A 13,516-nucleotide genomic window follows, 5' to 3' on the forward strand; every position below is an offset into this window, starting at 1 on the left:
CTGCCCTTTTTTTTTTTTAATCTAATATCTCTCCCACTAGTCCTTGAGTTATCAACTCTTCCACCATTGACCATATGACAGGTGCAATGAATTGCTTTTCTGCCTTCCAATATCCTAAAAATCTACCTTAAGTTACCATTATTGATGGGTCCATTACTATAGTTAAGATGATAGGAATAGTATATCCCTACTCCCTCCATCTCTCTTTCTTCAGTTTTGTACATTACTAAATCTTCTTTCAATCTCATATCAATTAGGAAGCTTACTGGGTCACTAAATTGTTCTGTAACCACCTTTCCTGATTCTGTGGTTATTCAAGGTTTGAAGATGAGTAATACAATTGGCACAGAATGTGAGGCTCGTGGACTTTACTACTTTAAGTCGCTATTTCCTCTCATTTCCTACACAACCGCCACTACACTTCAAAACCATTATCCCCTTGGTCATCCGTCCTTGGACAAGTTGAAACAGATAGGTTGTACCTTGGGTTATGTGTCTAATCTTGTGTTAGTATTGTTAGCTGGGAAAACATCATCATATTCCCTTTGCTTTTCAAGTCAACAAATGGGTGGTTAGTCCTTTCATGCTAGTCCATTCCGATATTTTGGGTCCTAGTTGTGTCATGTCAAAATTGGGCTTTCGGTACTTTTTAACATTTGTCAATGACGACTCTAGGATGACTTGGTTGTATTCAATGAAAGATCATTCTAAGTTGTTTAAATTTCTTTTGTGCCGTTTGTTCTCAAACAAAGACTTAGTTTGATATACCTGTAGGATACTTTGTAATAATAATGCTAAGGAGTATTTCATACCCAATTCAGCACCTATATGACTAATTCTACTATGATCCATTAGTCATCTTGTGCCCACACGCCACAGCCAAATGGAGTTGTAAAAGAGGCGAACAAACATATTCCTAAAGTCACTTGTATGATGTATCCTATTGTATCAAATGAATTTCCCAAAATTTTTTGGAGTGATGTCGTGCTCACTGCTTGCTCTCTCATCAATAAAATGTCATCCTTTGTCCTTGGTGGTAAAATCCTATACTCAGTTATATTCCCTAAGACTCCTCACTTCCTCCTTTTATATTCAATTGTGTGTCCTTTGTCCATCAGCTAACTTTAGGAATGGATAAGTTGGATCCTCCTGCTATCAAATGTATTTTTTTTTTTGGGTATTTCATACTCAGAAAGGGTATCGACATTATAATTCTACTTTACATTGATCCTTTGTCTTTGTTGGTGTCACCTTTTTTAAGTCTACGCCACACTATTTTGATTCCTTGAGTTCTATTGACCTTGCTAAGTCTCTTCCTCTGCCTTGCATTGGAGATCCTAACCTATTATCTGTGCCCAATCCTTCTGCATATTCATCCAATTTGTGTCCTTTTCGCTGCTTGGATCATCCCAATTTGCAAGTGTACACATAGCAACTCAAGGGAGGAAAGCCTCCTCCAGCCTCTATTTCTGTGCCTCTACTTCCCTCGTCAAATGATCCTGTTTTCCATGATGTTGATCCTCCTATAACAGTTTGAAAAGGTAAATGCAGTTGTAGCCAACATCCAATCTCTAGTTTTGTTTGTTTGGTTTATTGTCACTCTTGTATTGCTGTTTTGTTAGTTTTCTGTATTTTGTTGCTCTTCCGAAATCTATCTAAAGCTTTATCCCATTTTGGGTGGAGGACTGCAATGGGTGAAGATATGCGTGCGTTACATGGTAGTTATACTTGGGATTTGGTACCTCTTCTTCCTAATAAGCTTGTTGTTGGTTGCTGCTGGGTGTACAATGTGAAAGTCAATCCTGATGTTCTGTGGCTTGTGAAGGCTCACCTTGTCTTAAGGGATATAATCAGGTTTATGGTTTCAGACACATTCTCCCCAGTCTCTAAACTTGCCTCAGTGTGTTTGGTCATCTCCTTGGCCACTACTTGTCATTGACCACTACATTAGTTAGATATGAAGAATGTTTTCCTAGATAGTGATCTTTAGGAGGAGGTCTATATGGAGCAACCACCTAGGTTTGTTGCTCAGGGGGAATTAGGATAAATGTGTTGGTTAGAAAAGTCATTATATGGTTTAAAACAGTCTCCTAGGGCATGGTTTGGCCGATTGAGATTCACTGTTGTAGTACTTGAGTTTGGTCTTTGATGGTATGCAGTAGATCACTTTGTATTTTATCATCAAACTCCATTCGGTAGGATTTTTCTTATTGTGTATGTTGATGATATTGTGGTTATTTGCGAAGATGATGAAGGCATCCAGGATCTAAAGCTTTTCCTCCCTACTAAATTTCAAACCAAGAACTTGGCACCATTGAAGTACTTTTTTGGTATTGAAGCATTGAGATCTTGTATAAAACAACACTATCCCTGTAGCTGCTTCCAGGTTGTTTACTAAATGTCTGCAGTACTTTTCTGTGGTCTGCCCTGTACTAGGGGGTTAAAAAATTCCTCCTAGGGTATTCTAAGCTCTGTTCTGTAGTCATAGCTGCCTTTTGAAGTTCTGGAGGTCTGAAGTATTGTAAGTCCTTGTTTTTCGAGGTCCTGAAGGTGCTGTTTTGTGCTAGTGTGTGCTGCCTGATTTCTTCTCAAGCTCCTTCGAGTGAAAATTCAGCCATGGACATTGTCTCTAACTTCTATACCACACAATAAGTGTGGGCAACATGACTTGAACTCGGGACCTCCTGGTAACCAGCTCTGATACCATGTTATATTACCAGTTTACCTAAAGGTTTAAGCTATTACTCTCTTAGGTTGTGGGCCAACATTTTATATCAAGCATTAACAGATTTTGTAATCTTGCTAACTGACATAAGAGTGAAAGGGAACTTGGGAATATACAAAATAGACGAAGAGAAATATTGGAAGTGGGATTGACTGTCCTTATTCCCTTAAGGGCAGTGGTGGACCCATCAGCTAGGGTAACCTGAAGTAGGCTTTTGGAATATTGGAGGGTTGAAAAGAGATTAGTTATGCCTGTTATATGATCAGTAGCAGATGAATCTATAATCGAAGGAGTAGTGCAAGAAATACTGGGCAATAGGCAAGTTCTAGTGTTACCTATCTGAGCAAGAGATGCAATGGGAAGAGAGGCTTTCTGGGATGCCTGATACTACTGGAAATTGGAATACTCTTTCCCTGACATAGATAAAGCATGCTGCTCTCCCGTCGTGCCCAAAAGTGTATAATATGTTGTGGGTGCATTGGGAACGCATGGTGGTTTACCTTGAAGATCCCAACATTCCTCAATCAAGTGACCTCCTCATCCATAATGAGTGCACTTGCAAGGGGAACCTCTATGCCTTCCCCCATGACCACTAGAATCAACCTGAGAACTTTTGAGATTGTTTGGTAAGAAACAAGAATCACCTTGCATAACGTAAGCTTTCTTCGCAGGGCGAAAAGTTGACACTCCATGATTAGCGGCTTAGGAATGTGTACTGGAGGAAGCATGAAGAATGCAAGAACAAAGATCAGCAAAGGATGGTAACTATGCACTTCTACTGATTTTGGACAAAACTGCATCAAACTCGGGTTTCAAACCACCAGAACCTGAAGAAATGTCATCTGCTCCCTCTGTTGTTGCATCTCATAGACACTGGCAGTTATAGGTTGCACAATGTTCTTCATGGCTGTGCTTCATCTCTGCAAAGTTCTCTATAACACTTCTGTCTCCCTGTTGTAACTGCAAAGGATAGGTCATACATAAATATAATGTTACTGGAGTCTAAGAGGTTGACAGAATCCCAAATCTCCCTGCATACATCCAGAGGCATGTTCCATTGATAGGGAGACAATCAATGCGTATTCTTGACTCTATAATTCTTTCTTTTGTCACCACTAGGCCTGGATAGAAACAAGTGTTTTCAGATTTACCTAGGCCTGTCAAATTGACCTTGACAGCCGTAGATCACTGTACATAATTCTTTCCATCCAATGATGAAGGAAACTTGCTCTTGGGATTCATGGATTCATCCAAACATCCACATACTTAGAGCAATGATAACAGGGTTAACAGTCAAATAGCCGGAATGACCACAAACAAGGTGATCACCATGAATGAGTAACAAATAAACCAGCATGAGGCTGCCACAGCACCGAGGGGCTAACACAAAGCCCGAAACCAACACACAGCCCTAACGGTACCAAACAACCATTAATGAAATGCTATGAGTGAAAAAAAAATTTGAATTTTTGAACAAAATACATGACCAGCAACTTGATATTATGATGTATCGAGGTATTTTAAACATTCTGGAAGAAATCAGAGCAGGAAACTTGCTCAAGAAACTCTCACATGCTGGTGCATGGACTCAGAACTGCCTTTGCGGCTGTGAAATTTCACAGCATAGTAGATTGGCAGGTTCTGCAGGTGGCAATGTGGTTATTTTTGCAAAATATGAAGGATTTCTTTGAGAAAAGAACAACAGCATCTAGGATTTTCTGGTGACAAACAGCAGGTTTGAGTTTTAGGTTTTGGTTTTGGTTTTGGTATGCACTTACGGTTTAGGTCAGATCTTGATATTATGCCATGTTGAAGCATTTGGATAATTGAAAGAGCTACTTACAAAAGCAGGTCTCACCCTCTTTTTATAATATATATCAAGTACATAACAATGACTTCAAAACCTTCACTAACTCTTGCCTGCTAACATAGAAATAAATAAGCATGCTAAATGACCAAAAATAACCAGCAAGCAACAGCTTGATTCTTGTTAGAAGACCACTTTACCTAAAAGCTTAATCTGTTGGGTTGTGGGCCAGCAATGTATATCAAGCTTTAACACTTTGCTGCACATGCAGCCTGACAGGTCGTGGAGAGAGAAACATACGTTAGATAACATCCATTACAGGGACTAATTTTTTGAACACCACACAATAAATTTGGGGTGACAAGACTAGAACCCAGGACCTAGTAACCAGCTCTGATACCATGTTAGAAGACCACTTTACCTAAAAGCTTAAGCTACTGGGTTGTGGGCCAGCAATGTGTATCAATCGTAATGATTCCTAAGCATATTAGCTCTCTAAATATATTATTGAAAGAGATTTTATTTGTAATTGACTATTATGAATCCAATTTGAGTTTTTAGGGTTTATCCCTTGTTTGAGGACATTTAATAGCTTGTTATAAATTGTTTGGCCCAATTGTTAATGATTGATGTTTTGGTGATAAGTGCTGGTTTAACAGATGGTTTCTAATTGCTGCCATTGTTTGTATGATCTTTAGATTTTGATAAGAGGCATATAAGATGCTTCGAAATTGTATGGAAAATTGTTGTCCTATTTAAATGAGTATCATTATATCTTCCACTTCTTTTTTTCTTGTTATTTTCTAATTGTAACTGACCCCAATATGAAAATCAAGCTTTATTATACAAATAATGATGTCAATCCTCTTGTTGCTGGTCCTGTAGATGGATGCGATTGTAATGTGTCTTGTGCAGAGGTCTTAAAGGTGCCATTTGTCTCAAAAAAACTTTTATGCCTTATTGGAATCCTTTCCAATTTTAGGTCAGTATTATTTGTACCACCATTCACTTATGAGAAATGTTGCATGGAAGAAATGATTTCTGATTTTATCTCATCATTGCATCTATTTTTCATTCAGTCTATTGCCATACAATTTTCTATTATTTTTCTTCAGTTAAAAATTTTACACCTGTCCCTGCGTGTTACAAGACATGATTTTTTTTTTCATGCTTTCATGTTAAACAAGTCCTTCAAAATATAAAAGGTAGGTTGGAGGAGCTCAACATGGTTGCTAAGGAGGGACTCTCAAATGTTGAAGTCAGAAAAGGTAATCTTATAGGAGAAAGTGGGAAGAAGAATTAGAGAGGAAAACAGAGTTGGATCTTACTTGCGGTCAAGGGGGAACAGCTATCTATACAGTTGTCAAGCTGTGGTGCATCGTCAAAGCTCTTTGTGTAGGGGACTGATATAGTCAGTTTTCCATTTCACTCCTGATTGGTTATGGCACTGATGCTCCCCACCCTCCCCTCCTCCTCTCTCTTCTTTTCTCAATGCCATCAAACAATTAGGGCATGAGTTCTGCTCTCTCATTATCTCATATAGATGCTCCCTCCTTCCATGGCCTAGTTGAACTTCCTTGGATAATTGAAGTAGCAAGCATTGGTTTGATTTTTTGTTGTATGATGATGTCTTCTGCAATTGGCACAATAGAACTGGATTGAGCTATGCTGGTTCTTCGTCAGTCAGTTACCCTGTTGACTGAGCTAACTTACTGACCTGAAGTGCTCTGCTGAACTGAGATAACTGACTGACTTTTCAGCTACTTTGCTGCACTGTGATGCTTGCCAATGTGCCTTGGTCTGGTTGTCAACATTGAATGGGAATTTAAAATTTTGTGGTGCTGCTTGCGTAATAAAGGTGTACTGAGGAACGTTCTGTTCTCTGAGACATGACCTTTCACTTGCTGAAGATGGACCTGTATTATTGATTGAAAAAGGGCAAGGATCACAATACCAATCATTTGGTTTCATTGTAATGCTGGAGGAATCTATAAGCATGCAACCTCTTTTGGCCTATTGTCACAATTTTTGCTTGTGATCTGTGCTGTGCCAATCACTCCATCATGCTTTCTTCACAGCTCCAATATTTTTTCAAAAAGAAAAAAAATTATTGAAGGAAAAGGGATATATAAAGAGGAGGACCAGAAATCTGTACATCAAAGAAAAATAAAAATACAAAAAAGCACAAAAAAGTAACATAATCAATGCAACAAAGATCACCAATAACTCTGAATATGATATAAAGCAACTCCCAGAAAGGTGCCCTCACTGATGCCCACAGCGAGCCATAGAATACCTCCCTCTCCCTAAGCAAACACCCTTGGAGGGTTCGAGTTCCTCTCTAACCAAATGCAACATATCATGGCCATTAAAGCACAACTCCATAAAACTCTAGCATCTCCACTTCTGCGAAAGCATAGAATAAGAAGAAACAGCTTTTCCATAGTTCGTAGACTAACCCAAGATTCTTCCTTGGCAGTTTTGAAAAGATAATTCCATAATATCCAAGTAAAAGAACAATGCAAAAAGCGGGGTACTGTCTCACTGCTATACTCTCTACTTGCATGATAAACAAAAGATCAGGTGATAGGCATTATTAGGCCTCCGTCTCTGCGAACAGTCATCAGTATTTATCCATACGACAAAGAAAAGGATTCACAAGGAAGAAAATGGAGTGTGATTGTGAGAACTGTCTCACAAAACAATGCCAAAATTAGTCATGTAAGCACCAAAAAGCATAGAGACATACTCATGGACATTAACATTGTGAAGTATATGAACTTATAGTTGAACAGATGGTTAATTTCATACTGTTAAAGCATATACATTGTTGGAGGCTTGGAGCACAACCTAACAGCTTAAGCCTTTAGATAATGTGCTAATTTAACATGGTATCAGAGCTCTGGAGACCTTTGGTTGGTCTTGTTGCCTGCGTTTATTATGTGGTACTTAAAAATTATCTTATTTTCTGTAATGGGTGTTATTTATTGTTTATTTCTCTCCAAGTGCAATTGCACTGCATGTGCACTGCGTGTGCAGGGGAGTGTTAAAACTTGATGCGCATTGTTGGCCTATAACCTAACAACTTAAGCTTTTAGGTAGAGTGGTAATCCAACAAGAAAGAAAACACACACACACACACACACACACACACAAAGGGTAGAAGATAACTCTGAATGCTTTCATTAAATTAGGCAAGGTTGTTCTCAAATAATCATCACAATGTTACAAAACACGACTCAGACCCAAAAATTGGAATGGATGAACTGAAATAGACTTCACACCTGGTTATTCACCTAGGACGTTGAAGGAACAAGAGGATCCCTTATTGACTCGACGCATACTCTAAACATGACAAATGACTCAAACTAGGGACTAATTTTTTCAAATTCTCTAAGGAATGATGTTGAGGATTATAGTGAATCTGCAATGAGGAAACTAATGTAGAACAAGCAATAACTAAAGGAAATGAGTAGAAGTAGTTGAGACCATTAGATTCTTGCCCTCTGCCCATTGTCTCCCTAGTCTTCAAAACCTGGATCACAACAGAATCAAAAAATAAGTGACTAAGCTGAGTAAATGCTTTGTAGGTTTACTCACAGGCTTGACATTAAATGGCGTTGTAAAGCTAGATGGAGGACAGAAGAAGAGGAGAAGAGAAGAGGAGAAAAAGAGAAAAAACAGCTCCAGGTCTGCCCTATTATGTATTATTAATAGGAATAAAGCCTAAGGGTAAAGATGCCCTTATTAACACAATCCAATTACTAAAATAACATATTCTCTTCTAACACTCACCCTCAAGCTGGAGGTGTATAAATATTACCTAACCCCAGCTTGTAATAGCCAGTAGACAAGGCAGGCTTATATAAAGGCTTCATAAAAACATTGCCTAGCTGATCCACAGATTTCACAAAGGAAGTCCTTATGACCTTCTCCAACACAACATCTCTCAGAAATGATTGTCAACTTCTATGTGCTTCATCCTCTCATGAAACAATGGATTGCTTGCATTATGTATTGCAACTTGATTATCAAAAAACATATTTATTGGCTTTGTTACTAAGAATCCCATCTCTAACATAAGAGACATTAGCCACACAAGCTCATCACATTATGAGCCATGGCTCAATATTCTGCTTCAGCACTAGATCTTGCTGCAGTAGCTCGTTTCTTGCTATGCCAGGTAACAAGATTACCTCCCACAAATGTACATATCAAGTAGTAGATCTTCAATTATCAATGGATCCAGCCTAATCTGAGTTGAAGTATCCCATGATCTCACAATTTCTATTATGGATTGAGGAATCTTGTTTCTTGAATATTCTTGGATTTGAATCTTTAATTTAGATTGAAGAATTCTTGCAATCTCTTGTTGCTTAAATATTCTTCGATTGATTTTTGTTAGCAGCATCAAATTTCCTGTGTCAAAGGGTACTTACTGTAGTATTTTTCAAGCAGTTGTCATTACCTTTTTAGTTTCAATCACCAGTGAGATCTTCTCCTCTCTTGTTATTTCCTTTCTTATTACTATTATTAATAATTTTTCCAATAGTTGTTTAGTAGTGGAGATTTTGTGTTTATGATCCTTAGGTTTAGTATATGCATCTTTGTGTTTTTGCGTTTTTCATTTGCAAGTTTTGAAATATACAATTCTTTTTTCAAAAAGTACTATTGCATGGTTTTCTTCTTAATTTTAGTCTAGCTTGGATTCACACCAAAAATTGTATGCTATAAAATTTTTTTAATGCATTGTATTGTGTGTGTGGTTTCTACTAGTTGTAGGGTGTTGTGTTTTTGTGGCTCATATACTTGATGGATTGCATAAACAAGGAAGAAAACATAGTTGAAAATCACTTGTGCTGAGGAGCAGCAGCAAACAGTCGACTGTTTGGCTGAAACAGTCGACGGTTTTGCTCCAAAATTCACACAATTTACATTCTATCTGAAATAGTCGAATAATTGGCCCAATTAGTCGACGGTTTGGCTCAGGGCAGCGAGGCTGATTTCAAAATTTGAATGTGAACGTTAATATGGTCAGGTGTTTAGAGGAAAACCTCTGAAGTGTTTATAAATATACCATTCTGGGTATATTCTGAGAGGGGAAGATCATTGTAATTATATTGTATTGTGTTCTTTGACATTCTCAGTGTGAAAACCTTTACCGATTGCTCCTGTGGATGTAGGCTTTGCCGAACCACATAAATCTTTGCGTTGTTGTTCTTAATTTCATATATACTGTGTGTGTGTTCCATATTTGTTCTTTATTATTGCTGCATTTAAATTCGGCTGTGCAATTCTGAGTTCATTCACAACTATTGGTATCAGAGCGTTGTTGTTGTGGGGTTGGGCACTTCATCTGCGAAATTTGATGTTGCCAAATTTGATGAAACCGTAAACTTCGGTTTGTGTCAGAGAGTAAAAGATTTGCTTGTGCAGCAAGGGATGGTGAAGACCTTGTATGGTGTTCAACTGGAAGGTATGGATGAGGCTAATTGGAAAGAATTATAGGCAAAGGCTGTTGCTACAATGCCATTATGTTTGGCCGACAAAGTGCTTTATCATGTCATGGAGGAAGATTCTCCTGCAGCTGTTTGGCAAAAGCTTGAAAGCCGGTGCATGTCCAAATCCCTTACTAACAAATTATTTCTTAAGCAACATTTTTATTGGCTTAAGATGGTGGTTGGTTCATACTTGAATCAACACATTAACGCATTTAATCAACTCATAAGTGATTTAATGCGGGTTGATGTGAAATTTGAAGAGGATGATAAGGCGTTGATGCTACTGAATTCGTTGCTAGTGACTCACACGTATGAGAACCTTGTTACCACTCTTACATGGGGGAAAGAGACCCTAAACTTAGAAGATGTGACAAGTCCTTTGTTGGGGTTTCATCAAAGGATGAAAGGCTACGATGAAAATTCACACAAAGGAGGACTTGTGGTGAAAGGAAACCATGATCGTGGGAGAGGAAAATTCAAAAATGGATCAAGTCAAAAATCTCGAACTCAATCTAAGAAGAAAAAGGATATCCGATGTTACAAGTGCGGTAAAAAGGGGCACATTAAATGAGTGTGCGGAATGGAAGAAAGGAAATGCTGAAAAGCATGAAAGGACTTCAAAATCAGCAAATGTAGTTCAAGAAGAAAATTCAGTTTGCAGTGATGGTGATGTACTTTCAGTTTCGTTGGGGTTGGATCGCCTCACGGACTCATGGATCCTAGACTCGGCATGTTCTTATCTTATGACTCCAAATAAGGAGTGGTTCAACACTTACATGTTGGTAAATTCAGGTTCAGTTCTTATGGGCAATGATGTCTCTTGTAAAATCATTGGCATTGGAAGTGTTAGAATTAAAATGTTTGATGGTGCTGTAAGAACCTTGAGCAATGTAAGACACATACCGGACCTACGGAAGAGTCTCATTTCACTTGGCACTTTGGATTGTAATGGATTCAATTACAAGTCCGAAAGTGGGATTATGAAGATGTGCAAAGGTAATTTAACGGTGATGAAAGGGCAAAAGTTAGATGGAAATGTTTATACGCTGTAGGGAACTACTGCTGTAGGTGGAGCTGCAGCCGTAGATTCTGAATTTGATGAAACCTTTTTATGGTATATGCGGCTTGGGCAAATGGGTGAACATGGTATGAAAGAACTTCACAAGAGGAAACTCTTGAAAGGTATGAAAACATGTAAGTTGAATTTTTGCAAGTTTTGTGTTCTTGGGAAACAAAATTGGGCAAAATTCAAATCAGCAATTCTCAAGACGGAAATTATTCTTGGTTATATACATTCTAATGTTTGGGGGCCTGTTAGAGTAGCATCAAGAAGTGAACATGTTTACTTTGTGAGTTTTGTTGACGACTACTCACGGAAAGTCTGGATATACTTCATGCGGCACAAGTCTGATATGTTTGTCAAGTTTAAGTTGTGGAAAGCTGAAGTGGAAAACTAGACGGGGAGGAGAATCAAATGCCTCAGGTCAGACAATGGGACCGAGTACACTGATTTTAGGTTCATGGAGTTTTGTGAGCAGTAGGGCATTAAGAGACATTTCACTGTTCGCCGAATGCCTCAGCAAAAATGGTGTGGCCGAAAGGATGACCGAACTTTAGCTGAAAGTGCTCGGTGTCTTAGGCTTAATGTAGGGCTACCAAAGAACTTTTGGGTAGAGGCAGTTAATATGGCTTGTTTCTTGGTAACTGATTGCCAAGGGCATCACTAGAAGGGAAAGTGGTAGAAGTGGTATGGACAGGAAATGTAGTAGACTATTTCGGATTGAAGGTATTCAGTTGTCTACCCTATGTTCTTGTGTCTAGTGAGGAGAGATCGAAACTTGATGCAAAGTCTAGATGCTACATTTTTTTGGGATATCAAAAGGGTGTCAAGGGCATTAAGAGACATTTCACTGTTTGTCGGATACCTCAGCAAAATGGTGTGGCTGAAGGGATGAATAGAACTCTAGCTGAAAGATCTCGGTGTCTCAGGCTTAATGCAGGACTACCAAAGAACTTTTGGGTAGAGGCAGTTAGTATGACTTCTTTCTTGGTAAACCGATCACCAAGGGCATCACTAGAAGGGAAAGTGGCAGAAATGGTATGGATGGGAAATGTTGTAGACTATTTCGGATTGAAGGTATTTGGTTGTCCGACCTATGTTCTTGTGTCTAGTGAGGAGAGATCGAAACTTGACGCAAAGTCTAGACGCTACATTTTTTTGGGATATCAAAAGGGTGTGAAGGGGTTCAAGCTATGGGATTCAATGGCAAACAAAGTGGTGATCAATAGAGATGTAGTTTTTGATGAGAAAGTTATGGTGAAGCGTACTCAAGAATCTGATGAAGAGAAAAAGGAGTCTGAAAACTGGAGCAGAGACGAACATGTTGTGCAGGTGGAGCTAGAAACTCAGGGCAATGATAATGATCTTGGTCCTCCAGTTGTAGGGAGTTCTAGCTTGGGAAACCAGCAAGTCGACAATATTCCTATACGGAGATCCAAACGCACTATCAAACCACCGCCAAGGTATGGGTTTGAAGAGTTAGTATCTTATGTTTTTATTACTAGTTGCAATGATCCAACTACTTTTCAAGATTGAGGAAATGAAATCGTTGCATAAGAGTCAAACTTGCGAGTTGGTGGAGCTTCCAAATGGGAAGAGGGCGATAGGATGCAAATGGGTATATAAGAAGAAGGAAGTAATATCAGAAAAGGAAAGAGAGAAATTCAAGACACGGTTAGTGGTAAAGGGGTACTCACAGAAAAAGGAATAGATTATGATGAAATCTTTTTACCTGTGGTTCGACATACTTCCATCAGGGTAGTGTTGGGGTTAGTAGCTCATTATGATCTGCATTTGGAACAAATGGATGTGAAAACGACATTTCTCCATGGTGACTTGGAGGAACATATTTATATGGTACAGTCGGAGGGATTCAGTGAACCAGGGTAAGAACACTTAGTTTGCAAGTTGAAGAAGTCTCTTTATGGGCTGAAACAATCTCCAAGGCAATGATACAAAAGATTTGATTCTTATATGATTAGGATAGGCTACAGAAGATGTGAGTATGATTGCTGCGTGTATGTGAAGAAGCTTGATGATGGTTCTCTTATTTTCTTATTGTTGTATGTCGATGACATGTTAATAGCTGCAAAGGATTTACCTAAGGTAAATCAATTAAAGGATTTGTTGCATAAAGAGTTTGACATGAAGGATTTTGGTCCAACCATGAAGATACTTGGGATGGAGATTCTCCGGGACAAAACTGTAGGGAGGTTGTGGTTATCTCAGGGCGGTTATGTGGAGAAGGTGTTGGAAAAGTTCAGCATGACTGATGCTAAACCGGTATGTACACCTCTAGTGAGTTACTTTAAATTGTCTACTGCTGAATGCCCAAGTATGGATGATGATATCTGGAACATGTCAAAGGTCCCCTATGCTAGCGCTGTGGGGAGTTTAATGTACAAGACTAGACTTGGCACATG

At 38.7% G+C, this 13,516-nt stretch overlaps 1 protein-coding gene across 4 annotated transcripts in view; it reads left to right on the forward strand.

The window, feature by feature from the left end:
• The window catches only part of LOC131157916 (dicer-like protein 4), a 190,065-nt gene that overhangs the window by 65,210 nt on the left and 111,339 nt on the right, over positions 1 to 13,516 (forward strand). For all 4 annotated transcript variants that reach the window (XM_058112378.1, XM_058112379.1, XM_058112380.1 and 1 more), the window contains one exon: positions 5,418 to 5,514. In XM_058112378.1, coding sequence (XP_057968361.1) covers positions 5,418 to 5,514 — 97 coding nt within the window. The remainder of the gene's footprint in view (positions 1 to 5,417; positions 5,515 to 13,516) is intronic.

Source organism: Malania oleifera, chromosome 6 (genome assembly GCF_029873635.1).
Source record: "Malania oleifera isolate guangnan ecotype guangnan chromosome 6, ASM2987363v1, whole genome shotgun sequence".
Lineage (NCBI taxonomy): Eukaryota > Viridiplantae > Streptophyta > Magnoliopsida > Santalales > Ximeniaceae > Malania > Malania oleifera.